The sequence below is a fragment of the Coturnix japonica genome, chromosome 27 (genome assembly GCF_001577835.2).
Source record: "Coturnix japonica isolate 7356 chromosome 27, Coturnix japonica 2.1, whole genome shotgun sequence".
NCBI lineage: Eukaryota > Metazoa > Chordata > Aves > Galliformes > Phasianidae > Coturnix > Coturnix japonica.
In genome coordinates, this window is record NC_029542.1 from 3,013,336 (window position 1) to 3,041,207 (window position 27,872).

The following is a 27,872-nucleotide window of genomic DNA, read 5'->3' on the forward strand; positions in this document are numbered from 1 at the left end:
ATGGAACATTAACAGCAAGAGGATTAGCAATTAGGATGCTGAAAGGATGGCTCAAGGGATGCTTATAGGAACCTGCACTCTTTACAGGCTCACACTGGCTTCATCCAAATGAAACAGGAGATACAGCAGAGTAAAATAAAAGAAAAAAAAATAGGGAAAGAGAAAGAAAAGACTCCATAAAACCCAGTGCTGCTGAAGCCCCATTGCCTCAGACACACATTGAGGACTGAGAAAGCAGGCAGAGCTTGGAAGGACCAAACAAAATCTGATGGATTGATTTTTTTTGGTGGGGTTTATTTGGTTTTGTTTTTAATTTGCCTCCAGCTGAAAGACAACACAACATCCTGACAGCATTAATACAAACCCCATCACCCACGCAGCATCACTTTGCCCGGTGCATGGCACTGAGGACCACAAAGTGCTTTGGGGGGCACGGGGCTGTGGGCAGTACCCTGTGAGGTAGGTGAGCAGCATGAGCCCCAGCGAGGAGAAACCGAGGCACAGAGGAATTCTCCTCATTATTTTTGCTTCCTTTCCACCCTCAGCACCAATAGGAATTCCTCAGCCCTGGGGAGCAGAACACCTGCGTGCTCCCATTCCCCCTTCTCCTATCCTAGATGTTCCCCACATCCTCAGGTCAAAGCTCAGCCCCCAGAGGAGGAAGACCCCAAACTCACAGTCCACAGTAGGGCAGGGTTGGGCTCGCTGCTTTCTCAATGTAGAAGAAATTAAATATATAAACCCAAAAGGATTTCTGTAGGGAAAGCAAAGGGCAGTTCAGGAGGCAGAAAGCTGAGGATGCTGCTGCCCTTCTGGTCCTTAGCAAAGCTGTGCTATGAGTGAGCACCTGCCCGATCCCTGCTGCTATCGGGTTCTTATCATTCAGTAGGTGGGGGGATGATTTTCTTGCTTTCAAAGTGGGGTGTTTTCCCCTAAGCTGCTTCCCCCCCCTTCCCCAGTGCAAAGTAAGCAGCTAACAGGCAGCAGGGTTCCTTCTCCCTTCCTGCTGATGGGCATCCCTGATTCAAAGCTCACATCTCCTTCCCTGGGGCAGGGATCCAGGCAGGAGAAAGGCACAAGTCCTACTGAACTCCATGGGACATCAGCAGGAATTTAAGCAGGGATTGAAGGGATACCACCAAAGGCAGCCCTGCCCCTTCTTAGCAGCCACCCTTAGAAAAAACAAAGCAGCCCCTAAAGAACCTCCCAGCCCTTGGGACAGCACCATAGAGCACAGCTCCCACAAGGGGATGGCAATGGGAGCAGCGTGGGGTAGCACTGGGATGGCAGCACAGCAATGGGGGGAAAGCATCACAGGTTTCCCTGAGTCACCATCAGGTTTAGGTACGTGTCTGGATCTGGATCTTATCCATGCAACAACCAGAGGAACAGGACTGGGGGGAGGGAGGGGGAAATGGGTCTTTTTTTCTCCTCAATGATACACTTTGCACCAGTTATCAAAATCAAAATAAAATAAAAATAAAAAAAAAAAAGCTTGCTGTGGGGAAAAAAATACAGTTCTTATCATCACCGATGTCTGAATAACACTGAGCTGTCCAAAGCTGTAAGAAGTAGAGAGCCAGAGATTAACACAAGTGAGAAACCATTTCCCTATAGGACACAACGGCAGCCCCAGCTGGGACCAAAGGCAGCCCACCGCCCACTGCAAGGGATCACCCACGTCCCCATGCACCTCAATTTCCACGTTCTCATCCAATGCAAAAATGGGTCGTTTTCCTGCAGGGACGGTGACAATAACAGCAAGATGGCACGTAAAGAGAAGAACCTTTTCAAGCATGTAGGGTGAGGTGTGAGGTCCGTGCCTGTTATTCGTGAGGGTCGTTCTATCTTTCTCTCTCCTCCGTGTGCGTTTGTAGAAGAAAAGTTGCTTTCCATTTATCTGCCCTTCCCCCCCCCACCCTCTTTCCTTTTTTTTTTGCCTTTTCTTATTTTTTTTAACTTGCTTTATCCTCGGTAAAACTGAGGCAAATCTCTGCAATGAGTTTACCAGCATCATAATGGAGAAGACGGGCGGCCGTTGCCTCCATGGCAGCACCGCTAGGGCGGTCCATATGGGTTTGGTTTATGGAGCTCCATATGGGTTTGGTTTCTGGTGGTCCATATGGCTGTAGGACACCACCTTGGGTGGTTGGGGTGGCTCAGTGTGCCTCATACGGTGCTGAGCTCCATTCCAAGAGCGCTTTGTGAAGGCAACTCCATCCTCATTGCCCACAGTGGAAGATTCCCAATCCCAAGCTCTTCAGCTGTTTGGTTTCCCAATGGAGATGGATGGACTTTTGTCATCCAGTGGTTTTGCTGTTGGTTTTGTTTCCTCTTCCTTTGTTTTCGCACGTGGAGAAAAGAAAAGAAGAAAGAATGAAAGTCTTTCCAATTGAAAAACCATCAGCGGGTTCCCATTTGTCCAAGGTCTCAAAGAGCTGCGACATCCAACAGCTCACGTGTTGCGTTGGCATTTCTGCCTGGCTTTGGGAAAGGCCAACACCATCCGTGCTGCCATCATTTCCACTATGGCTGAGATCTCTGTCGTTCTCCATAGAGAGCTCATCATCATCATCATCATCATCATCATCAATCACACCTGGGGACCCCGGGCGCAGCTCTCCTGGCTCACAAGAAATCACGAACAACTTAACTTCTCTTTTTCATTAAAAAAATAAAATATTCAAGACTATCAGCTTTTTCTTTTTTTTTATATAAAATACCAGCAAGCCCCCCACAAAAAAAAAAAAAAAAAAAAAAAGAAACAACAAAAAAAAATTCAACTGCTGAGGTAACGTCATACCTTGAGGTAGCTTTTTTTTTATCCTTTTCTCTCTTTTTTTTTCCCTCTTTGTTATGTCTTTTTCCCCTCTCTTGTTGCTCAAACACACGGCTATACCTCACCCCAACTCCTGGCCTCACCCCACTGCTGCTGCTGCAGTGCCCCCTCAGGGACAGTAACCGCTGCTGTGTCCCATCTCAGCTCAATGGGATCAGTCTGGCTTTAAGAAGAAATAGTACAGAAATCAGTGCGAGGTTCACCCCCCTCCCCTCCCACCCCCCACCTCCCTCCTTATCACCTCCTTCGGGGCTCGCCCCGCTGTCCCCAATGTGATCAGAGCTTTTTGCTTTCTCCCCCTGCTCCCCCAGTTTGTGGGACAGCACCAGCACTGAGCCCCCAATAGGGCCGGGTATAGGGGCAGCACGGTGCACACACAGCCCCATAGAGACGAGACCCGGCCCTGCATGGGGCGGTCGCAGCAGTTACTGTCCCTTCCCAATACTCAAAATATTAAAAACAAACCATTAAAATATATCTAAAATATAAAATCCTCCTAAGAGTGACGGGAATCAGGAACCACCTTACATTCGTTTGACGGATCTATTTGGTATGGTCGTGTGAGAGGGGCTGTTCCTGCTGCAGAAAGAAGAGGGTGGTGGTGACTGTGGGCTTTGTTTTAAAAAGAAGAAAAAAAAATATATCTTCAGATATGCCAAATTTTAAAGAATAGGGTTTTTGGGTTTTTTTTCGCCCCAATCTGGAGAGATTTGGGGCAGCGGGGGGAGGTTGGGATACACCACAAACAGCCCCATGAGGGTTAACACCAACCTGCATCCCCCAGCTTTGCTAATGAAAATATTCCATTCCCCTGAGTGCTTTTCCCCCCTCCCAGGAAAGATTCACTTAGTGGGCTCAGCCACACACAGGAGATACCAATGGGATTTCAGGGCTCAAATCTGTACTGGGAGGGGAAGCTGAGGCTGAGCCCCGGTCCCAGCAAAGCCCCAAATCCCTTTGGTTCTGAACCCCAGATCTGTTTTAGCTCCCATTTCCCATAAATGGATTACTGAAGGATGGATGTTCATTCATGCTTCCTACCAAACGGGTTGTGCTTTGTTCCTATGTTTTATTGCTGTTGCTCAGAGGGAAGGGGGTGAAAAAAAAAGCAAAGCACTTCCCTTGCCCATTCCCAGGTCAGCACCTCTGCAGTTAAAGCTCTGCATCCCCATTCTGCCATTAGTTCATAGGCCAAAAACAAAACAAGCAAAAAAAAACCCACAAAGACAAAAAAAAAAAGGGAAAATGAGCCCAAAATTCCCCCCCAAAAAAACCAACTCCTTTCAAGTAAATCAATGTTACATAAAGAAACATTCAACCAAATGAAAAACTAAAGAGTTGTCCTGAAAAAAAACTGAGGTCGTGTCTTGGTTCTTAAGGCTTCAGAAGGCATTGAACTGCACACACAGCGCAGGGGAGAGGAAACCTTCTGCCCACCCTTGGGTGCTGCTGGTATGGAGGGTTGCAGAGCTCCCAGGGGATCCAAATTCAATTGGTGCTATGGGGTTTTCCTCCCCCCTTCCTTCAGTCCCTCACAATGGATCTTGTTACTGGTGGAGGGATGGGGGGGGGTTGGTGATGGTCCACTGGAATATCTTAAAAATTAAAAGGGAAAAAAAAGGAAAAAAAAAGAAAAAAAAAAAAAAATAAAGGGAGAAAAATAAAACCCCAAAAAGAATTTAAAAAAAAACAGATCCCAAAGGTTTAACATCACTCTGGGAACATCCATCAGCCACAGGGAAGGGACTGAGGGAAGGATGGGGAGATAGAGCTGGGGGGGAGCCCCAAAGGCCCTGAGATGAGGGGCAGGCAGTGCCTGCAGGGGCTGAGTGCAGTGCCTGGTGTTGGGCTCCATCCCCCAGCCCTGCAGCACCTCCCACTTCAGTTCAGTACAGTGTCAGCACATGGAGCTAAAAAGGGGTCAGACGGTACGGTCTGGTTCTTAGCCCCATCCCTCTTGCCTTGAAAGCCAATCAAACTGCCTTTTAGTGTCGACCAGTTAATGAAAATAATTGCATCTGTCTATGGTAACTGATTCCCAGCCACTCTTAAGCCTGGCATTGGCTTGTTCCACTTTTCACATTGGTGTCAGTGCTGCTCTCATTTCCTCCTCGCTTGCAGCTGGCCGCTCTGTCCCTTCTGGTGCTGCTGCTTCACCTGGGCCAGGATGTCCCGGATTTTACGCTGTGCCATCTGTGGATGAAAGGAGCAAAAGGGAAATGCAGGGAAATGATACTGAGTGCCGTGAGGGATATGGCTGGATGGGAAACCATTGGTCAGCCAGGGTCATCCTGCTGGCCATCAGGACCCCCATGTCCTTCCTACCAGAGCTCCTTTCCAGCATCTCAGCCCCCAACCTGTATTAATGCTGCAGTTATTCCTCCCCAGGCATAGACCCTGCACATGCCCTTGTTAAATCCCAACACGTTCCTCTCTGCCCAACTCTCAGCCTGCCCAGGTCTCACTAAACAGCATTGCAGCCTTCTGTGTCAGCCACTCCTCCCAGCTTTGCACCATCATCACACTAGTTGAGGGTGGCATTCTATCCCTTCCTTGGGGTCACTGATGAAGACGCTAAATACATGTGCATGTACTGTGAGGGTACCCTGAGCCCCAGCTCTCCCTCTTGCCCCCACCAATCCACATCAGTACACAGAGAGGACAGCAAACAGCAGCAGCAAAGCACATAAAACACTTCCATAGGAGGAAGCAGCACTGAACACAACCCCATATGAGCCATCAGAGACTCCACCAGCACCAAGCTGCTGGGATCATACCTGGCTGGCATAGAAGTGCCCGATGATCTTCACAATCACCTGCTCATTCTCATCGGGGGTCTGATCCCGTGGAACCACCACTTCTGCAGCCGTCAGGTTCTGCAGCTCATTGACCTGCAGGGAAGGGACAGAGACCAACATCACCACACAGTGTGGGAAAGACCCCCATCCCCAATGCTCCCACCCCCTTCCAAGAAAGGCTTTGCTTACAGTTTTGCCCCCTTTGCCGATAACCCTCCCTGCAGCCGAGGCAGGGACACGGATGTGCGTCTCCAGCTTCACTTCTTCCTTCGGCCCAAAGAAGTTCTCCTCCTTCAGCTTCCCATAAATCCTGCCTTGTGCCTGTAGAGGGGGAGGAGCAGCATCAAGGCACTCTGTTCCCACATACCTCCAACCCAGGGACAACAGATTCCCTCCCCAAATCCTGGCTCCTTAGAGCTTTAAACCATCTCAGCCCCACGAGGGCTGGTGCTGAGTTAAGACAGGTCTCAGTGTCACACTGGGGAGGGCTGACTGTGCTGCTTCTCCCCACCCTGCTCTGGAGGGATGGAGATGGTGGAGGGAGCATTGGGTGACCCTGACACCCCACAATGATGGCAAGAAAGTGGGGGGAACCTTAAACTGAGCTTCTGGAGGGCCTGTGATGACCACCATGCGCACTTTGGAGTCCGGCGTCTCTGGGGGTGCGATCTGAAAGGGGGGAGAGAAACAGTCACTGCATCACCCAGACATATCACCCAGATTTGTAGGGTGATTTCAGCAACATAAAAGCACCCAGCTCAGCAAGGGGTGCTGGCAGGATGCTGCTCCTTAACGAGGTGACACTACCTTAATAGAGGCACTTGCGAACCGGGAGAGCTGCTTGATGTGCTGGCCCTTCTTGCCAATGATGGCACCAACTGCTTGGGCAGGGATGAAGACGTGTACGGTCTCCTGCTCTGGAGGCTGAGGGCACAGAACCACTGCTCAGAGCTCACCACGAGGATCAGTGTCCCAAATCCCCCCAGCAGCATCACCCATACCATAGGTACTGGCCAAGCACCCCCTCAACTGCATTTGCAACAGGTAAAGAGCACAGATCCTACACACACATGGATGTGACCATGCTGAAAGCACCACAAGGATCCTCAGCTGTGCACCTACCATGAAAGAGCTGTATGGAGCAGCCCCAGAGACGCTGCTGGGAGGAGGAGGTACTGCGTTGGAGGAGGCAGGGAAGAGGCCAACAGCAGCCAGGTTGAGGCCAGGGATGAGATGAGATTGCAGCTGAGGGAGAGAGGAGAGAAACGCTCATTGCTTGTACCAGGGCATCCTCTTAGAGCACACTGGAGGGGAGGTAGGGCAGGAACCCTGCCTGGCAGAGCTGCCGTCCCGAAGCTGAGCCGCACTCACGCTCATGGCTGCGACATCGTTCTCGTAGGCTTCTCTCACTTTCTTCATGATCTCCTGCTCTGCTTTGCAGCAGTTCTCGATGGAGCCCTTCACTGTGATTGTTCTTTCAGGGTTGTACAGGGTCAGGTCCTGCAAGCTGATGGGAAGCCAGAGTTACACCAGTGCTGGCCAGAGCAGGGGAGCAGCATCATGGTTTGCTGCCCTCCCCAAAAACATGCTTAAAGAATAGAAACCCAGTTCTACCTGCACCACAGCACAGCTCCAAAGGGAAGAGGAGGAGAATTCAATAAACATAATGCTAAGGTATATCAAGACAGCTTTGGGGATCAAAGCACTCATAGCCTGGCTTCCCAGCTGGTAGACAGGAATCTCTTTGCTTTCCTCACATCCCCCATATCTGCCTCCCCAGTTCCATCAGCCCCAGGTTGGGAAAGATCCGCCCCTGCTTTTCCCAAAGACAGCAAAGAGCCTTACGATGAAATGGTGATTTTTGTCTCCGTATCCTGCTCCACTTTCTTCAAGTTTCGCCCTTCTTTGCCAATCAGGCGCCCCACAAAGTTGTTATGGGCCAAGATTTTCAGAGGCACTTCATCAGCTCTGGAGGGAAGAAAGGGAAAACAACAAAATTAAAGGATACAGCAGCCAGAAAAAGAGGGATTGGGTGCAGAGTGACAGGGGAAGACCACGTCCCTTTACTCAGAGCCTTCACCCAAGGCAAGGCTCCCACATGTAAACTGGAGCTCTGAGTGCTGGGATGGCAACAGCCCAGCAAGGAGCTGTGGATACAACCTGCATGCACAGAAGGGCAGGGGAAAAACCTTACGTCTTCGTGTCCTTTGCCTCCTTCTGCATGATCTCCAAGATCATTTTGCAGGCAGCGGAGCAGCCCTCAGGGGTGGAGTGGATGCTGATGGCTTTTTCTGCAGCTCCTGCATTCTCCTTACGGTGCACATCAATCCTGCAAGCACAGCATCGATATTAGAGTGGGGCACAGGGCAGAGGCTCTGCAACTTCACAGCCCTGCACACTGCAGGGGAACAGACTCACTTGGACTGTGTCTGCTTGGTAATGTTCCTGATGGTGGCCCCTTCCTTGCCAATGATGGCACCCACGTACTGTGTGGGCACCAGCAGACGGAGTGGGATGTCTACGGGCTGCTGCTTGACTGGAGCTCCTGCAGTGACAGGGGAGCCCTGCCGGGGGGCACCCCGGGCCCCAAAGCCACCCCGTCGCCCATTTTCTGGGCCCTGCACAGACTGCTCGTCAGGGATGTAGGAGACTTTCAGCACATGGTTCTCCAGCTGGTGCCCATTCAGCTTCATGATGGCTCTGGAGCAAGGAGAGAAAGGGTTGGGGTGAGGGGATTCCTACCTTTATACTTCATATCAGCACGAGCCCATCCAAAATGGGACAAAATCTACCCAAAATGGGTCAAGTCTTGACATAGCATCCATTGGGAAAGCACTGGGAATGGGGCACAGAGACTTCATCAATGCCACGGGGACCTGGCAGGACTTCCCACCCAGTCCAGATGGAGCAAACTGCTTTAAGGGGGGAATCTCCAAGCAACCAGCCCTGGGAAGGGGATGGGAACAGTGGCTGCAAACAGGGAATGATCCCCATCTCTCCTCTGCCTTGGTTGGTATTTCAGCTGCAAGAGCTGAAAGCTGTCGATAGATGGGGCTGGCAGCAAGAGAAAAGCAACAGCCCTGGCCACAGCTCTCCTGACTTCTACTGAGAGAAGTCAAACTGCAGGTCTCCAGATAGGGCTCAGTGACTCTGTTTTGGGCTGCAGTGCCCCACAATGGAACAGAGACAAATAATCCCATCCCTGCAGGATGCAAAGGGTCCAAAGATGCTCTGTAAAGCAGAAAAAGGTGGACAGAAAGGCTGCATACCTTGAGAGCAAAAACACCCACAATTTATGCTCCCAGAGAAGGGGCAGTGGACCCACAGGTGACCCATGGGGTGGCTATGGGGTACTTACTGCCTGGTCTGCTCCCTGTTTGTATAGGTGACATTGACCACAGCAGTCTCACTGTCTGTGTTCACTGCAATAAAAGAGGCAGAAATTAGAGCCAGCGTGAACAGCCTGGGCCATCATGCATGATCTTTGGCCATTGGACAGTGCCTATGTCTGTACAGCCCATGCTGCTTTATCACAGGGATGTCCTTGTTTTGGCCAAGCAACAAGAGGACTCAGTCTTTAGCCATGGATATCTCTGCCATAGAACAATGTGTCTGTCCTCTTCTTCCTCCAGCTCCAAATTGCTAGGATAGAAAACATTTAAACAACACCAAGTTGGCTCCTTCTTTCAGTCTTACCTTGCTCACAGTTTTCTACAGTGCCATATTGTGCTAGCAAGCCATCCAGAACCTAGGAAACAGAGAAAAAGCCCATTATACTGCAACAATCGGGACAGACCCAGGAAACACAGTCAGTCAATAAAGGCAGCTTTCTGGTCATTCAGATTTCATAAGCAATTAGATGAGCAAAGCTGCTGTGTGCCCCAGGATGTTGGGTCAACAGGCCCCAGAGCCAGAGCTGGGAGGGCAGCAAGAAAAGGGAGAAGTCCCAACAGCTGGAAGGAAGGATCAGCATTGTTCCTACAATAGATAAATCATATAATGCTGTTATTAGTGGGGATTTTGTTGGCGGATCTTGCATTGCTTCTACCAGCTGAATCCTGCATAGAAGAGGAATAGCTACGTGGATGCAAGGGTACAGCACCATTAGATCCAGTTAAAAACAAAGAAAAGGATGAAACAACTGTAAACCCAAGTGCAGAAACCCACAGGGGAGTCAGTCCTTTAATGTGCCCCACACTTCCCAGTGTAAGTCCCTGTATCCCAGGCTCATGCCCTGCTCCCTCACCCCCTTACCTCCCATCGCAGCTGGGGTGGGATATTTCTGATTTGAATTTTCCGGCTCCTGAAAGAAATGAAAAGCAATTAAAAGGCAGATTTGGTGTCAGCAATGGGTCCATCTCACACTGAACTGCTCCTCATTGATGTACCTAATCAAGCTTTACATTCCCACATGCTCCCAGGGTTTCTGATGGCTCTACGTTAATTACACCCTGCTAGGCGCTACATTTATACTTCAAGCTTCACTGTGAGCAAGATACCCAAATCCACCAACCTTCCTGCAATGGGCACAGCTACTAATGCTGAGTTCTGCCAGATTGATTACAAGGATTAGGAAGCAAAAGAAAGGCGCCATGCAGTCATTTAACCTGAAAGCAAATCTGGAGCACAAAAGGGAGACCATGAGGATGCCCATGGCACCTGGAAACTTGGCTCCAGCATCCCATATGGTCTCCAGTCACTACTTAACTCACATTTTTAGCTTTTTCAAACCTATTTTTTCCTAAAATAGAATTTCTGGAGTGGATTTCTTGATGCCAAATTGACCCAGGAGGTGCTGCCATGTATTGCTGTGGGTCCCTGGGGCAGCTCCAGCAACCACACACAGCCACATTGCTTCCACCCATAAGCAACTTACCCTGCAGCAAAAACACCCAGGGACACCCTTAGAGGATAGCAGCTTTGTGTGGACAAACATCAGCACAATTCCCTTTGGTTAAACCTCTGCCCTCCAGCTAATGTCACTGCAAAACACCCTCCGTGATTGCTGCCCCTAATTCCAGCCCTCTAAATCTCAGCATCTGATTTAAGGCCCAACCTGAAATGAGCATCTAAGCACAGTGGGAGATGGTGTCTGCCTGCAGGTTTCCAACAGAACCAGAAGCGATGTTTCCTAAACTAGTTCAGGTTCAGAATGGAGGGGTGGAATGGCCAAAAAGGTTTGGGGTTGCTCTGCCATTGGAAAAACAAAAGGAAGCAAAAAGATTTATGGCACTCCCACCAGCTCAGCCATTGGGGAGTCTCCAAAAGACTAAATTTAGTTGCTGCTATGGAGGCAAACTGGGTAGAAGGGGAAAAAAAGTCCTGAACCCTTAAAACTGCATCGCTTCAGGAGGGATGAAGGGAGAAAGGGGGGAGGGGAGCACACTATGAAACCAGATCCCTTGTTTACATGCTAATCCACATCCCAAAATGAATGGGAGAGAGAGATTAAGAAATTCAGAATGCAAAGAATGCCACAGTCCAGGGAGGGTCACAAAGATCTGAACTGATGGAAGAAACCACGTCTCCAACCACCCACCCCCTGCCCCAGAAACTTCTCCAGATAGCTCCAAGCATCCGCACAGGCAGAGCATGTGTTCTTCACATACGTGACCAGAATGAAATGCACCACGGAGAGAAAAGAGCCATTTATGTCCCCGCACCGTCATTCTGCTGGTGGCATCTCATTTTCTCCCCCCCCTTAAATAGGAAAAAGAAAAAAGCCCCTCCGAGGAGCCAGCACCCTGAGCACTCACTGCCCATCTCCATCAGTGTCCTGCAAAAGGGCTGCGTGCCACCCTATGGGGCAGGATCCCAACTGGAACCAGCATCACTCAACCCTGAGGTCCAGCTCAGCTCCCTGCAGCGCATGGAAATCATCCTCCCGAAGTGCAGCCCTTGCTCAGCTTTGGCTCCTTCAGAGCCCTGTGGTTAGAATTACAGAGGAAGTCATGAATAAATAAACCCATCTATTTGCTTTGCTTGTAAGCAGGTCCGACTGGATTTAAACCCTTGTCGTGAAGTGCCGCTCTTTGGAGCAGCCCAGTTCTGCTGCCTCCGACCTCTGCCCCGCACAAGGCTTTACTCCAAATAAATAACTCCGCTCATCACTGATTCCCAGCTTTTTATTCACCATGTGCCAGAGCTGGAGCTCCTCTCATCACTCGCAAACCCAGCACACGACCTCAGATGTGAGCTGGGAGTGAATGGATGGGGGTCTGCACACAGGGGGAAAAGGGGGGAGCAGCTGGAATGGTTGTGAGCAGAGAACTGCAGGTTCTAGGAATGCATCCCTGTGTCACCTCCCTCCTGTTTCATGCCCACACTGCTCTTTGTGACCACAGGATATTAGCAGCCTTACAGTGCTCACAGACCTGCAGAGCTGCCCAGCAGCCCCATGCGGACATCCTGGCTCTTCTTAGGAGCTGACACCTTGGAAATCAGGAACTGAGCAGCCTGATGCTCTCAGCAAACCCTGCTCAGCTCTGGACAGGGCATGCTGGAAAGATAAAACACTCAAACTGATGCAAAGGGATGGAGCAAAGTGCTATAGAGCAATCTGGAGTATCCAGGAGATGGAGGAGGTATCCTCATCTATCCAGTGCCAACCCAAAGGAGACTTCGTGCCCTCTCTTTCTGTGCCCATCAGAGCACATGGCTCATGAGAAAAGCATACAACCCTCTTTTCCAGAGCACACAAACCAAAGCAAAGCTGCTTATTTGAAGAACCAACCCCATCCATTGACAAAATGCCCTCTGCTGCTCCCCAGCAGCCCTGAACCTAAGGGAGGATCACTCTCATTCCATCCCAGTGCAGCCAAAGCCCTCCCAGCATCGCTGTCAGTGTCACAGCAGCAGCTGCAAGCTCAGAGCTGCCCAGCTCACTGGGCACACAGTGCTGTGTGTCACACAGACAGGCAGAACCCTCAGCAACAACCCCAAATTAGGTCTGGTTTTGTTTGTTTGTTTGTTTTCAATTTTTAAATCTCATTGGGAAATACCCCAACAATAGATTCAGCTGTTGGGATCTCCATTCACATCGAGGAGAGTTGCCAGAACCCTTCATTAAGAAACTGCTGGCATTCCCCCCAGGACTGGCACAGCAGCAACGACAGGGACCCATGCAGGGGGCACTGACCTGCTCCAAGCCAGGCTGAGAGCCAGCAGGACGGGGGCTGGCTGCCACGAGCAATGGCAGAGCACCATTAGGGCAGCCTCTTCCTGCTCAAGGTTTCTCTTCCCTTTTGCAAAAGCCCCAAGTGATGCTTTCAAGGTCATGCTCTAAAAGGTAGAGATGCTCCTTGCTGCATTGCCAGAGGAAGAACATCATCACACCTATGGCAAAGTAGCAGCAGCTGGGATGAAACTCAGGCGTGTCCCCATTCCACCTCACCCTACAGATGTGCTTCCTTAAGGAAAGTGCTTGGAGGTGGCATCACACCAGTGAGGATGCAGTCATGGAGTCATAGAATGGTTTGGGATGGAGGGGACCCCAAAGATTACAAACTGATTTGAATTAGAAGGGACCAATGATCCAGATTTTATCCAGACAATTTGATTTCTCTTTAGTCACAAAACACAAAGCCTGTTTATTGAATTCCTGCTGGAGAAAGCTCCAGACCAAAGCACCACATGCAGCCATAGCCCATCCTGTGTTACAGAACCAGCAATTGTGGGTCAAGCTGCACAGATGCACCAGAGCCACGTATACACAACACAAGGCTTCTGTAGGATGCTCCCTTACATCCAATCCCTCCCAGACCTTTCTCCACCCCCTACCACAGCTTCCTCAAAGCAAAGGTGATTGAGATCACCAGGGCACCAAGCACTTCCAGCAAAGCACAGCCAGGCACCAACCACATCCCTCTCCTCCCAAAATCATTTCTGGAGCTCCCAGGGACAACAAGAGAACGGCTAAAGCTGGAGAGATACGGGGAGACCCACTAGAACTGAATAACATCCACGATAGATATTCAATCAAATGCAAATGTTATGCAAATGTAGGGGGTGAAAAAAAAAACAGCACATCTCTGATTCAATTAACAGCATTTCATTTATCTAGTTAAGCTTTGATTCAGGAAAGCACTTAATCCCGTGCTTAATGTGTTGTTGGTAGTGGTTCTTAATGTTTTAAACACTTCTAAATAGGAAAATGTGGTTGCTAAGACACAAACATTGCTGGGGGACTCGGAGGAAAGTTGCAGCTGAAATCATGAGTTTTTCCCCTTATATATTGATATACTTTCCATTTTCCAGCATCTCTGTGAGGTGGAAATATCATCCCTGTACTCACCTTATTGACAGTGAGATAAGAGCACAGAGAGGGAAGCACCTGCTCCCCATCACACCTTTGAGCACAGCCCAGCACCAGCAGGGCTGTCCCAGGTAGGATCTGTCTCAGACTTCAGCCACTTTACCTTTGATTTTCACTGTCCCTTCCAAGCTGACACAGCTCTCAGCTTCCCCACGTGGCATTAAACTCACTGACACATATGGCACAAAAAGAAATCAAACCCAACAACAAAACCACATCCCAAATTCACCAGGTGATGCTCAAGCAAGCCCAGAGTTACTTCTTCTTTAGAAGCAGCATCACTAAGGTTTGAGATACCTCAATTTAATGCAATTGGAGCAGCAAAGCAACTTAATGCAATATCCTCCATTGTGATACACATGGCTCTTATAATACCCCTCATTCTAGAACCGTCTTGTGTTCTTTCAAGCTCATCCCTTGCAGATTTGATCCAGAAATGATCCAAAAGACCCCTCTTGAGATCATACCCTTAGGAAGTTAACAAAGACACTCAGCTTCTCGTAGCTGGAGAAGCACAGAAGTAAATCAGCCCTGGGGTTTTAAAGGAATGCATCCTCCATGCAACAGCCTCACACGGTCCCACTTGCCCTGGCTGCCAGTTATCTCTGGCAAGCATGCACAACATGATTAATCCTTCCCATCAATCATTCCAGCAACCAGAATTTGATCTTGGACTAATAAATCTGTCTAATTGGTCTCTCCCCATTAGCTCTTTTTTGGAATCACACTTCATGACTGATGAGATTTTTCACGGAGATGCCAAGAATGAGAAGTTGGTCCATGAACATCCCTTGAAAGGCCTGGAGAACTCGTTTTTGAAGTGCTATAGCTCAGGCATAGAGGGAAGGAGTGGTTGATGCCCAAAGGGAAGGACTGGTCAGTGCCCAGAGCTATAAGAAATGCTGTCCCATATTCCCTCCTTTATGAACCTGATGTGCCACCTCATTCCATCCCCCCACTGACCCCAGGTAGATGGTGCTGCCACAGAGCTCATGTCAACCCAGCTGAAGGCCAACACCTCACACCTCTGAAGACATAAGAAAGCTCAAACAAGCATCACAAAATCTTGGTCTTCAGCAAACCCAGAGGAAGCCTAATGATCCCCCAGACCTCTGCTGTTAGTCCTTGCCAAATCAATACATCAAGTATCTGCAGACAGGACAAATTGAATAGTAAGTAATAGAGAGGAAAGACTGATGGGTTTTATACAATGCGCCCATTATCTTTCCATTTTAATTTGCTGGCAGGTTGCCATTTATTGAAAGAGACTTTCTGGTGCTCAGGACATGTCCCACATCCAAACCCAATTACACTTGGTGGGATCCCACAAACCAGTTCCAAATCCAACTGGGATGCACCAGTTCCTTCCTGGCAAACTCCAACCACTACAGCTCACACCCACTTCTACAGAGGTGCCAGTAACACAAGTTAAGAGACTTTCAACCCTAAAACTGCAAATCTTAAATTGACCTTCATCCAATCTGACCCTTGAGCTGGTGCTGGCTGCAGCCAAGCATGGACTGGATAACAAATACGGGGACATACAAAATGCTTCAAGGCAGTTTTCCACATAGAGAGTGGAAAAGAAGAACAATGACTTGTTTCTCATCTCACCTTTCATCTGCATATCTCAAAGCACATCTGAAACCATAGCACAGTATAACCACTATTAAAGCAATGGGATGAGGGAACATGCAGCAGCATCTGCTCATCCTCCAAGCATCAAAGCCAGCACTTCCATCTCCACTGCATTTAGGTTTGTGTCATTCTTTGTTGATTTCTGATTTATTGTTGATTTCTGATTTACTGTGACCACATTCAGAGTGCTGCCCTTCACCCACCATGACTGATTTTGAGCAGAAAAGACCCTAAAGGTGCATTCATAGATTCCCTCCCACCCACACACACCTCCAGGAACCACCAGCACAATAGATACCAGCCCTCCAGGTTTCCTGCTGTCCTCCCTTTAAACCCAACAATGCATTAAATAAAAGCTCGGATAGCATGAAACCCACAGCATGCTCATCCCAACCCCCCATCCCTTTGTCACCATCCCCTTTTAGGATGCTGGAGCTGGTTTCAGCTGGTGGCACCCACTCCTCTTTGCCACCAGAGGGCACTTCTGCCCTCTTCCAGTTCCCAGAACGCCTTTCTAACTGGTTTCCAGTGGCTCTGATGCTGCTGTGGGACTGGGGCTGCTTCAAAGCAAGTTCAGGCACTGCAAAGTAGCTGATACCAGTGGGGACCCCAAAACCCACCAACACATGCTCTATGATGGGTCTTAAGCCACTTTAATTTGTTAATATTCAAGTATCTCTACCAGGTGATTGACAGGTGACACCATATTGCACATAGCTGTGGTCAGGGCCATCTTTTTCTTCTGTATTTCTAGCGGGGCATTGGTTCAGAGACGCTACAAACAACACAAGCTCAGAAGTTTGAGCAGGGGAGATGGGAAGGATTCTGCTAAAGCTTAGGGGAGCTGCACAGATTCAGGTCTCCACCAATTTCAGGTGTGACATCAACCCTCATCCCTGGTAGGTATAGATCTGTCAGATAAACTGGGTCCAAAGGCAGCCAACAACCCTCAGCCCTCCAACAACCTGCAGAGGGTGAGACAGCTGCAAGCACCCCACATGGCATCTCCCATTACATCCCTCATCACATCCAGCATGGCATCACCCATTGCATTGCCCACCATACACAGCATTGTCCATTGCATCCCTCATCACATCCCTCATTTCATCCTATCACATTTCTCATCATATCCCACAGGGTGGGTTTGGTGTCATGACCAAGTCTGTGGTTGAGCCCAAACCAGGTTAAAAGTGCTACACTTGCTTCTGTGCATCTTCCTAAGGGAAGGCAAGGAGAACCAAAAAATGAGATTAAAAAGTGGGGCTTTTTCTCATCCATTTCCAGCACAAATTCCTTCAGTCCCCAATGTTTGGTACAAGGTGACACAAGGGGTGCTCAGACCTCCCTGGTCTCCTCATTTTCACACCAAAGCTGGATGAGCAGCTGAAGAAATGTTCCAGATGGGGAAATCTATCTCACACTTATCCATTTCATTTTGCATTTTGTTTTACATGCATTTATAACAAGAGGGTTGGGATTAAGAGGAGAAAAGGCTGAAGCTCGGATAAGACAGAGCAACTGGGAAACTGCAAGGATTGGGGCTCTTCTACTTCACTGCCACCCATCCCATTACAGAGGCACCTCAGCAAAGCCACTGAAAGCCCACCTGAAAGCCACTGAAACAGAAGCAACAACTTTGAAAGGGTGACTTCCCCATTTCAAAGTGCATCCTTTGGAGACTTGAGAAGCTGAATCTAAAAGCACAAAACTTATTTGAGGGCTTTGGCTTCTTCTGCAATTACTCCCCAGCAAACAGCTCCATAGGAGCACATGCAGCAGCCACAGCTTCTTCCCTACAGAAGACTTTACAACTTTCTTTTATTCTTTAATCATTTGATCGATTTGTTTGTAAATACTTTTATGCCTGAGGCTTGAACCAGAGACAAGAAAACACACACTCACAAATGTTTATATACGTGTGTATATACAGACACTACTCACTTTGGTGCCCAAGTCTGCTTAGACACAACCAGTATTAAACAAGAAATAAACTGCATAATATTGACAGCTCTGGATATAAGGCAGAGCACCAGAGCTCATCCCATCCCATGAGGTTCCCTGTTAAAGATACAGAATTTCCCAACAGTTTACAGGTATTTTGGGGGGTATCTTAATACAGATATCAGTTACTTACAGGTGTTTCTCTGCACACAACCTACCCAGAAGGTCTGATCCCACAGCCCTGAATCTCACAAGTGTAAGTAAAGGCTTTGCAGGTGACACGTAGCAGAGAAAACAGAGACAGAAGTGAGAACGGAGAATTCCTGTACTACTCCATCTCCAACTCTGCACAACTCGGTGCCCACTAGATCGCATTTAATCCCTGAATGCTGATCTCTTCTCAATGCATGCTCACCAGGAGGATCTATGCTTCCCAAATGCCTCATCTGACAAGCCTTACAGCCCAAGCACTATGTGCAATGGCTCTCAGAGCAGCTAAAAGCACAAAAGCAGTGGAACAAGCAACTTTTCTGGATCCAAAAGCCTGCACCCACGGCATTCATCACACACCTCGGAGGCTCTAATGCAGCTGCACCCTCTGGAGCACCAGCACCAGAGAGATAACGCTGCTTGAACCTTCTGGTCATCACAATTCAGAAATAGAAACCACAACTGGTAGGTTTTTCAGGAGCGCTCACTGCATCAGGTGCCAATCACTTCTGAAAACTCAGCTTGTCCCGAGATGCTTAAACACAGCTTGGAACAACTGACTCTACATGCAAATACAAATCCAGCCCTGAGTGCGTTCCCCCCCACCCTGCCCCTTTCATTTGGCTCTGGATTTCCATTCCCCTGCCTGCCCTATACTCCAACAAGGAGTTTGCTCCCCAAGGAGCTACACTTCCAACTTACAACAGCAAGCTGCCACGCAGGACCTTCATCCGAGTCAAACTTGCTCCTTATAGTGCAAATCAAATTCACTGTAATCTCCAGCCACTGGATGGTGCAGGATCTGCTCCGTGCATGGAGCCCTGCCAGCTGCACACGCTCCTGCTGCACTGCTTTGCTGCTGCTTTTATTATGGTTGCATTGCAGCACGGGGAGCTCAACCTGGCGGATCAAACTGCAAACCTGATTCTTCCGGGGCTGCTCATGGATTCAGTTTTGTTCCCTTCTATTGCTTTCCCTCTACACAGACCGGGCAATTAAGGCAGGCAGAAAAGTGTGAAATTTCAGCTCTGACCATGTCAGAGCTCCCAAGTGTCAGTTACAATAAAATAAATGACCCATTTCCTGATGGATTGCGAGGGCTCCTCTGAGACGAGCGGACGGACAGATTTCTCCGCTTGTTTATTTTCTCTTTTTTTTCTGGCAGAAAGGCTGCTCTCCTCTGCTCTTTGGCACCGATGGCTGCAGCAGCTTGGGATGCTCTCGCTCCTGTACCGCTGCCCTGGCAGCGCCCTCCTGGCTGCTGTCCCCAGCAACACCCGTCCCCTTGAGCCCCGCCAACTCTTGGCACATCTCCTCCAGCAAGAAGCTCCAGAAAAACCCCCCCTCTGCCTCTTCTTGCAGCTCATGAGAGGAAGAACCCACCTGCAGAGCCCACAAAGTCTCCTCTCTGCGTGCCAGCACCAAACCCGATGCTCTCCGAATGAAGTCAAACAGCAGGGGATGGGACAGAGCTGTGCAGTGTCACCTATGGGTAGGGTTGGCAGGAGGCAGCACAGAGGCATCAAGCTACAAGAGGGCTCAGGAGGGAGCTGGTGCCCCTGTGAGACCCTTTCTACAATGCCCCATTTGTTGGTGGCTCTGCCCAGGGGAGAAGAAACGAGTGGGCTTCAATTAAAGCACAATTTTTTCACTTTAATCTTTCTATCTAAAATTGCTAAGATCCCTCCAGCATCTTCAGGAGAGCGCAAGGGATGCTGAACGCAAACAGATGGCAAAGCAGTTTCCTCTCCCATTCAGTAGGTGATTAAAATCAGAAAGACGATGCACCCTAGGCATTAAGACCACCAGCTTTAAACAACACCTGAGACTTCACAAGGGAAGAACACATTGCTTTTCCTGGGGGCTGAACCAATGTCTGAGTGGTACAAACCCTCCTGCTTTAGTCTGGAGCAATTCACAACATTACACATACACTGGGAATGCCCAGACGATGTAGTTGCACATGATTCCTCCAGCTTCTCCAAACACATCAAACTGGGCAGAATAAAGATTTAAAGATAGAAAAGGCTCAGCCCCACAGGTCCTGGCAGGGAGGAGGAGGGATGAATCTTGCACAACTGCATTTCTGCTGTTCCTCTCCCCTCCCCACCCCCCAAATATCCCTTCTTTCAGTGCAGGTCTGGATGGGAAACCCTCCCCCACAAACAGGAAGATTCATACAGTTCAGGAGGGTGACTTAGAAGCTCACACCTTCACTTTAAGCTCTCAGCGCTTCCAGGTATGCTGAAAATGACAGTTTTCACCTACAACATTCGATCATTTTTCTTTCTCTACTGAATCAAACCCCCACACACACCCTATAAAAGGCTCCTGAACTCCTCCAAAATGCATTTCCTCAAAAGAAAACTACAAACTCAGGTCTACAGCTCTTTTCTCCTGCTCATCTCTTGTCCCTTCCTCACTTCTGAGGGAAGATCTGGTATCCCCCAATGCTTTGCTACACTTCAGGCTCCCATTTCTCCCCATGCCATACAGGTACAGCACAATCTCCACAGAGCTCATCCAAATCAGCTGGTTGATAAAACCAGCAGCATCGTTAGGAAAGGAGGAGAAAAAGAAATCCTCCCTAGCTGCCTTGAAGCAGCAAGCAGACATCCCCAACTTCTAAATTCAGCACATTTGGAAACAAGGCACGTGCTGTGGAGGGGAAGGGGCTGCAGGCGGTTCCTCCTGCTCCCCCCTTCTCCCCTCCCCCCAAACTAGAGCCCCAGGCCAACCCCATCCTCCTAAACCTCCCCCCCAAACCCACTGCTGACTCTGGAACACGTTAACATTTCTGGGGGCTGAGAGAGGAGGGGGCAAAAATCCTCCCCTTTATTTATTTATTTCTGTTTAATTCTGAAAGGTCTCAATTTTCAAAGCAAGTACTTTAACCCCACTTCCCTTATCCGTATCTCTGAGCTTTGTTTGCTTGTTTTTTAACCTAAAAGGCAAAGACAGAAACACAGGTTAAACTGGAGAAGGGAACTCAGACCTTAGAATCACCACTGATGTGGCAGCTCTGTTTCACTGCCACCAAATGTATTATTTTCTTTTGAATTCCAAAAAACTCAACCACTTAAAGGGCATCTGGGCAGGATAAACTCCATCTTCAATGGGTTCTAAACTTGAGGCTACAGAACTTATGGCTAAATTGCAATCCCTTGTCCTTGCTCCTGCTTGGAGAGGGGGAAATAAGGAGGATTTCTTTAACTTCATGCTGCTAACTGTTAAATACATTCCTCTTCCCCCAGTATGTTAAAATTGGTTCAATTACCCCAGCTCTGAACCTAATTGACAAAACTTGCTGACAAATTATTAATCCCTAATTGAATTACAAATTATTTCTAGTTTTTCTACCTGGAAATCGTTAAAAGGCATTAATTTCCAAGAGATCTCAGCAATCCAAATTCAGTACAGTGGAGCTCCCGGCTCAAAAATGGTCACTCGAATTAAAGAACTCAATATTACCACCATCCTTTTGGGGAAACCAAGAGAAATAGAAACAAACTGAACCACGTTAAACACCCTTGGAAAGGAGCACTCCTCTTGCCTCGCCATTTCCAAACATTGCTGTGCAGAAGGGTGTTCCTAATTATTTTTTAATAAGGCTGTAACTTGTAAAACAGACCTGTTTTAAAGGGAATTATCTTAGGAATGGATTAAGAATGTGTTTTGTCTCGATGTTCCAGAGAACGCCTTTGTTTGTCATGAAGATCAACCAAACTTTTTTACACCCCCCCAATCCCGTTTAATTTCCACACTATTAAAGTAAAACAGGGGAGAAAGGCAAATCTGAGCACATCTTGCTATTTACAAACAAAGAGAGCATGCAAGCTCTCTATCAAAACTCTCACATTTTTCCATCACAATTAATTGCACGCTGCGTATCTCCAACAAGCAAAACAGATTTCAAACGAGGACTAAAAGAAAACGCAGCTTTAGGGTTTCTCCATCCAACTCCAAGCACCTTAACACCATTTCATAACTCCCACCTCCACTCACTGACCCTTCTGAACACAGAAACAACCCCTAATTCAGAACACCCCGAGCAAAACCCGCCCAGCTTTAAGCCTACTGCCTCTTATCAACCCAACTCCCTCTTCCCCCCAATTACTCGGTTTCATTCTCTCTGGTCGACTCACTTCCACATTCCTCATATTTGGAATGTCTGCTTGATGGATTCACTTTTTTTTCCCCCCCTCGCCCCTCCTCCTTCCTTCCTTCATTCATTCTTTCTAATGCTCTCTACTGAGCTCTTTTCAGGTTTGAAGCTCCCACCTCTACCCCCAGACTGACTTTTCTTTTAATCTCAACTTAGAAAAACCGAACTTTTTTGTCTTAAAAACCACGTATTTTCATTCTTTTTAACCTCCTAAAGAAGAAATAACCATTTTTCACACCGTGGAAAACACCTTTTTAAGCTTTCCTCACGTTTTTTCATCAGCAAAATCACAGGGAAAAAAACAACAACTCCAAAACAGCAACAAATAATGATTAAACTTATTTAAACTCAGAGATGGTAATGAAACAACATATTTAACAGCAATGATCCTCTTTTTAACAGCGATATTTTAAAGCTTTGTTGTTTTTTTCCCCAATATAGCTCCCAATGATTACTAAGATAAGTTGCTGCTTTGAGTGTTATTTAAGGGACAAAAAAAAATCTGTAATTAAACAGCTCTAAATCAGTTTATCCTTCTTGTGCATTTTGGTGCACGCACCAATCACTCCCTCACACCACATTAACAAATCCTCTGTTTTTTTAACCCATTTCTGCCGCAGGATTTAAAGACAAGAGGGGTCTTAATGAAGAAAATACACCAGCAAGGGAGATTTATTTACAACATGTTGTTTCATCATATACATTTCAACCCGGTTCAGTTCTCCTAAACTTCAGCATTTGCAATTTCATCGAGAGAAGAAACACAACCAAAAAACTGAGTTTTATTTTATTAGTTATCTGCAAAGCGCATCATTGACCATCGCTTTCTTTCCCACGTTCCTACACTAAAATAAGTAAACCTAAACACGAGGTGGGGGGGGGTATGGGGGGAGGTGGGTTGTTTTAGATCGCACCAAAACCCATCTGATTTTGTCCTCTCTGCTCACACTTAATTAACCATATCCTGCTCTGTGTGCCTTTAAACTGGAAAATCCAGTCTTAAAAACAAGCAGTAAGAAGAAAAAAAGGCAACTTCAAAACCGACACGGTGCCATCATTTCAGCCTTTATCCAGGGAGAGGAGAGGAAAGCAAAGCAGGCAGAAAAGTCCACCAACAACCTGCAGAGTTTACAGCTGTGCCACAGTTGCCTTTGCTGATCCAGAAACACAAACTCACATCCCAAAACCGAGGCAAAGAAACTGTAGCAACCGCCCCACCAAGCATCCAGCCACCCCATCACGGCTGATGAAACGATTTCCAGCAAAGCACATGAAGAAAGTCAACAGCAAAAATGGCTCCTGCAGCTTTAAAGGCAGCGGATGGGGCTATGGGGCTCAAACTAAAGCCCCCTCTCGCCCCCAGCCTCAGGATTTAGCAACCAGACGTAATGAACTGCACTTCTCCTGGTTATTAAACCACGCTAACGAACCTTCCCTTTGCTTCCACCCATTGTAAAGTTTCACCCAGCATTTCTTTGAATTACAGACGCCAAAGAAATATTTACATTTCCATTGAATTTCTCCCGGAGTGCTCTTAGCAAAAGTCAGAGGAGGGAAAAGAGGGGAGCAAGGAAATACTCTGAGATCTTCTCTGCTCCCCCAACCCATTGATCACCAAAAGGACTACAAATAATTAAGAAATCGTGATGCATCCCCCTCCCCTTTTTATTTTTTCTGATTTATTTTTGAGCATTATTACGTTACCCTTCGTAGGGTAATTGCCTTTCCAATAACACACTTAGATTCATTGATACTGGAGCCAAAGGGAGATTCTGAGCGTTGTAATGACTGATATCGATCCCCATTTCACAAGGAGGGTCTGGAAAACCCTACAGGGGACATTATTAAATGGAGTTCTGCCTTTAGGGTCGGCTCCACCGCGGGGCATGGCCCCCTGCAAGGAAAGGATTGCTGCCAAACCCCACAGCCTCCCAGTGGGGCCAGGTCTACACAGGCTCCCCAAAGGGGTCCTCAGCCAGCAGAAAAAAAACAAGAGTTTGGGGAAGGAAGAGTTTCCTTCTACACCATGTTGAGCGCCGGGGCGGCCGCCCCATCACGTGGCGGAGCGGCTGCATGGCCCAGCGCGGGCACCAGGCCCTGAGGAGAGCTCACCCAGCTCTAGGGAAGGGATCAAGATCAACCCAAAGACCCCCACACACAACAGTGAATCCCCCCTGGGCCCAGCAGTTCACTGCCTGAACCCTCAGGGCCCTCCAGGCCCAGCGTCCCGCGCGCCCTCAGCAACAAAGGGCCAAGAAGATGGGGAGGGCTGGGTAGGCCGAGCTGGGCCGCAACGCCTGGGGAAAGCATGAAGAAATGGGGTTCCAGCCCTAAAAAACAACAAGTTGAGGGGCAACAAGGAGCTAAACCAGCACCCCACACAGCCGGGCTGAAAACCTCACACCAACACGCAACCAGCCCCATTTTTATTTAATTACTGATGTTCGTTTTTAAACCCTCGCCCTCCATCCCAGGCAAATTTCACCCGTAAATGACAAAATAAGCAAAGAGGGTGTTTAAAAACTTGGAAATAACAAAAGGTTTTGGGGTCCTTCTCATGGAGCAACACTGGGAAATTCTTCCAGTGCCACAAGTTTGAAAATTCCAACCCCAAACGCCATTCATCACTTGGGTGAATGGAAGGCGAATCGTCGGGACCCAGGGTTGTTTTTTGGGGTTGTTGGTCTTATTTTTTCCTAACAAACAAACTGAAGCAAAACTTAATCCCAAAGAAAAGTTTCCTTTAAAAATACACTAAAGATACGAAAGGGAACGCTGATCCTCAGAGCCGTTCCTCACCTCGCTGGGCCATACCCAAAGCCAAACCACCACCATATCTCCTTCCACATGCACATATTTGGATATAATTTTTTTGCCTCCTTCCTCTTACGTTATTATTTCCCCCTCCTCCCCCCCTCCAAAAAATAAAACATAAAGAAAAAGTAATTAAAACACCGTATTACCTTTGCTTTTTAGGTACTGAGTGTTCAATCTCTAGCTGTTTTCCATGCAGCTCCACTTTCCCTAAAAACAAAATGTGGCTGTTTTGTATGATCTGGGTGGGGTGGTCAGAAAGCTTTGGGTAACATTCTATCATGTAAAACTTCCCATTTCATTCCAATCACTACAAGCTGCATTAAAAAAGGCTTTTTCGTGTGTGCGTGTGATCATAAGTGTGCTATATTAAATATAAGGCTGACTTCTAATGCGGAGCAATGAGTTCGCCGTCTGAACAATGTTCCTTAGGAATATTTAATCCCGTCCTTCATTCAGCTCTGCTCCGAGCGAAAGAAAACGAGGCAGAATATATTGAGATCAATTTTTTTTTCCCCCCTCGAATTCCACGCGTTTGAGCCGTTCACAACAACTCCGGCCAGATCATTCCTCATCCCCATTAAAAAGGGGCTCAAAAATTGTTTAACTCCACGCTACGAATGGATTTCTCTTGGAAAATGGGGGCGGATTTCCACACCGCCGGTTTATATATTAATTGGGGGGGGGAGGGAAGGGAAAAGAAGAGGGGAGCAGCAATGGGGAGAGCCCGGAGGGAGCAGCTTTAGGCGAGGGGAAAATATTCCAACGTTTTCAAAAATTCACTGTTTCCCGGGGAGCTTTTCTTTCCACCCCCCCCCTTCCTTCCCTTCCCACTCTCCCCCCCCTCCGTCTTGCGAGCAGCATGGCGACCTTCGCGCTCCTCTGCGCATCACATGCCCCAGGAAACCCAGTTTGAAATCAAAATGGCCAAAGTCCCACCCCACTGTCGCGACGGGACCCCCGCATCGAACACCACCGGGACGGGCACCGTGTAACCCCCACGAAGCCATTGGGAACAGTGGGGACCCCTCTCCTTCTCTCCCCCCTCCAAGTGCTCGCTGTTAATGGGGTAGAAGCGGGGTCTGCCCCGCTCGCTGATACAAACCCCGACGGAGCGTAACGGCCCGAACCCCCCCCTATTCCCCACCCGAATCCCGACCGGATCCCGCAACTCTCCGATCGAAAGAACCGAAGGACACCGCTTACCCGAAAAAGTTTCGATGGCTTTCATGGCCCATTGCTCGTCGGGGCAGTCCACAAAGGCATAACCGGACTTAACCAAAAACTGCCCGCTGAAAGAAATCTTATGGTCGTTGAAGACTTTTTCCAAGTCGGCCGGAGTCACGCTCTCATTTAGGTTCCCAATATACAGCTTGTTCATGGTGGCTGCCGGCGGGGGGCGGCGGGCGGGCGGTGGCGGCGCGCCGGGGCTCGGAGCGCGGCTGCCGGGGGGGCTCCCACCGTACGCCCGCACCGTCGGACAGCAGCCGCCGTCTGCCACCCCACAGCCGGGTTTGAAGCTCGGTGGTCCTTTTCTTTGCACACTCCCTCCCCCCTCCTTTGCTTTTTTTTTTGTTTCGGGGTGGGGTTTTTTTTGTTTTTTTTTTTTTTTTTTTTTTTTTTGGTCGTTTGGTGGAGTTTTCCTCGTAGAGGGGCGCGGCGGCGGCTGCTGCTGTTAGAGGTGGGGGGTCCTAAAGAAGAGGGGGGTGGCTGCAATAGGCGACGGCTGCGGGGAAGGAGGCGGTGGCGGCGCCGGCTGCGGGGGCCCCCAAAGCGGCGGAGCGGCACCGGAGTGTCACCGGACGCCTTTGGGCAGCCGGGCACCGCCTCTAAATAAAACCGACCTGGAAAATGAGTGAAAATGTTTGCGGGAGGAAGCCACGTGGTGATGCAGGAGGGCCCAGCCCCCGGGGGGGAGGGGCCGGACGATGGGGGTGGGAGGGAAGGGGAGGGGGGGGGGAGGGGGCAGCTTCCACTTAATTATTTATTTTAATTTAAATACTACGTTATTTACCTCCACACATACACACACACACACCCCTCTTCGGATCGGGGAGCGCACCCACTCCGTGTTCTCTTCACTACCACCACCACCATCCCCCCCTTCTCATCACCCCCCCACTCCACCCTTCGGGCCCCGCCCGTCCCGTCCCGTCGGAGGCACTTTCCCATCTGTGCAGCCTCCAGCCCCCATCGCGCCCCTCCCCCTACATCTCTCCCATCCCCCACCCCCCCTTCCCCCCGGTGCCTGAATGGGATTTTTCTGGGTGTAAAAAAAAAAAAAGAAAAAAAAAGAAAATAAAAAAAGAAAGAAAAAAAGAAGAAGAAGAAAAAAAAAATCCAACTTCAGCATCAAAGGGGCCGGGAGGTCCCCTGGCGCCAGGGGAGCGGGGCTGCAGGGGAACGGCCCGACCCGGCGGGGTGAGCGGAGGAGCCCCCGGGGAGGGCTATTGTCCCCGGTATTGTTTTAAGCCCTTCATGTGCAGCCCTGCGGAAGCCTTCGGGGAAGGGGGAAGGCTCCTCCTGGCACAAAAGGGCCCCACGGTGCAGCGGGATCGCTCCCCCCGAGACACAGGGGGGGGGGGGGGGGGGGAGACGACGCGTCCCGTCGGCAGAGAGAAGCAGCCCCCCATCCCCCCCGTCCCTAGAAACCCTCCCTCCTCTTTCCCTCTTCGCCTTTTCTGGAGGCTTTTTATTTTTAGGTTCGAGATGGATTGAAAATAGCAGCGACCCCCCCCCCCCCCATCACCACCACCACCCCCCAACCGGCACCACCCACCCGGCCGCCTTCCTGCTGCCTCCCCCGACGGGGCGGGCGGGGGGACCCCGGTGCTCCGGGGGCTCGGTGCGGGCGGCTGCCGGGTGCGGAGGGGCGGGGGCGGCCGTGACTCCCTCCCGTGCATGTAGAGGCACGGGCCGGCCCCTCCGTGCCTGCAATTAAATGTAACGCGCTCCTGCCTGCCTTGCCCGCCGGGCCGGAGGTTCCGCTTTCCCCCGTCCCCCCGATCAAAAAAAATAAAATAAAATAAATTAGAAAAAAAAATTTAAAAAATATATTTTAAAAACGAATGAATTTCCCGATTTAAATAATAATTTTTCCTCCATAGAAAGAAGCGTTCCGGGATCGTTTAAACCGAGCAATATACAAGCATT

At 49.1% G+C, this 27,872-nt stretch overlaps 1 protein-coding gene across 1 annotated transcript; it reads right to left on the reverse strand.

Annotated features, from left to right (window-relative positions):
- Positions 1-273: 273 nt before the first annotated feature.
- Positions 274-26,587, reverse strand: IGF2BP1 (insulin like growth factor 2 mRNA binding protein 1). Its single transcript, XM_015885580.2, has 15 exons — positions 25,926-26,587; positions 24,869-24,929; positions 9,892-9,940; positions 9,334-9,385; positions 8,996-9,059; positions 8,056-8,337; positions 7,832-7,966; positions 7,483-7,605; positions 7,009-7,144; positions 6,760-6,882; positions 6,445-6,561; positions 6,232-6,306; positions 5,827-5,958; positions 5,617-5,730; positions 274-5,032 (listed from the first exon to the last, which is right to left on the reverse strand). The coding sequence occupies exons 1-15, from the start codon at positions 26,098-26,100 to the stop codon at positions 4,940-4,942; spliced, it is 1,731 nt and encodes a 576-aa protein (XP_015741066.1). The 5' UTR covers positions 26,101-26,587; the 3' UTR covers positions 274-4,939.
- Positions 26,588-27,872: the final 1,285 nt, after the last annotated feature.

Excerpts from the sequence above, each read along its gene's own strand:
- IGF2BP1 (XM_015885580.2), bottom strand. The coding sequence starts at position 26,100 with ATGAACAAGCTGTATATTGGGAACCTAAATGAGAGCGTGACTCCGGCC. Across the intron at positions 9,386-9,891 it reads CACCCCAGCTGCGATGGGAG|GTTCTGGATGGCTTGCTAGC; the intron begins GTAAGGGGGTGA and ends TCTGTTTCCTAG. Across the intron at positions 5,033-5,616 it reads GGCACTTCTATGCCAGCCAG|ATGGCACAGCGTAAAATCCG; the intron begins GTATGATCCCAG and ends TTTCATCCACAG.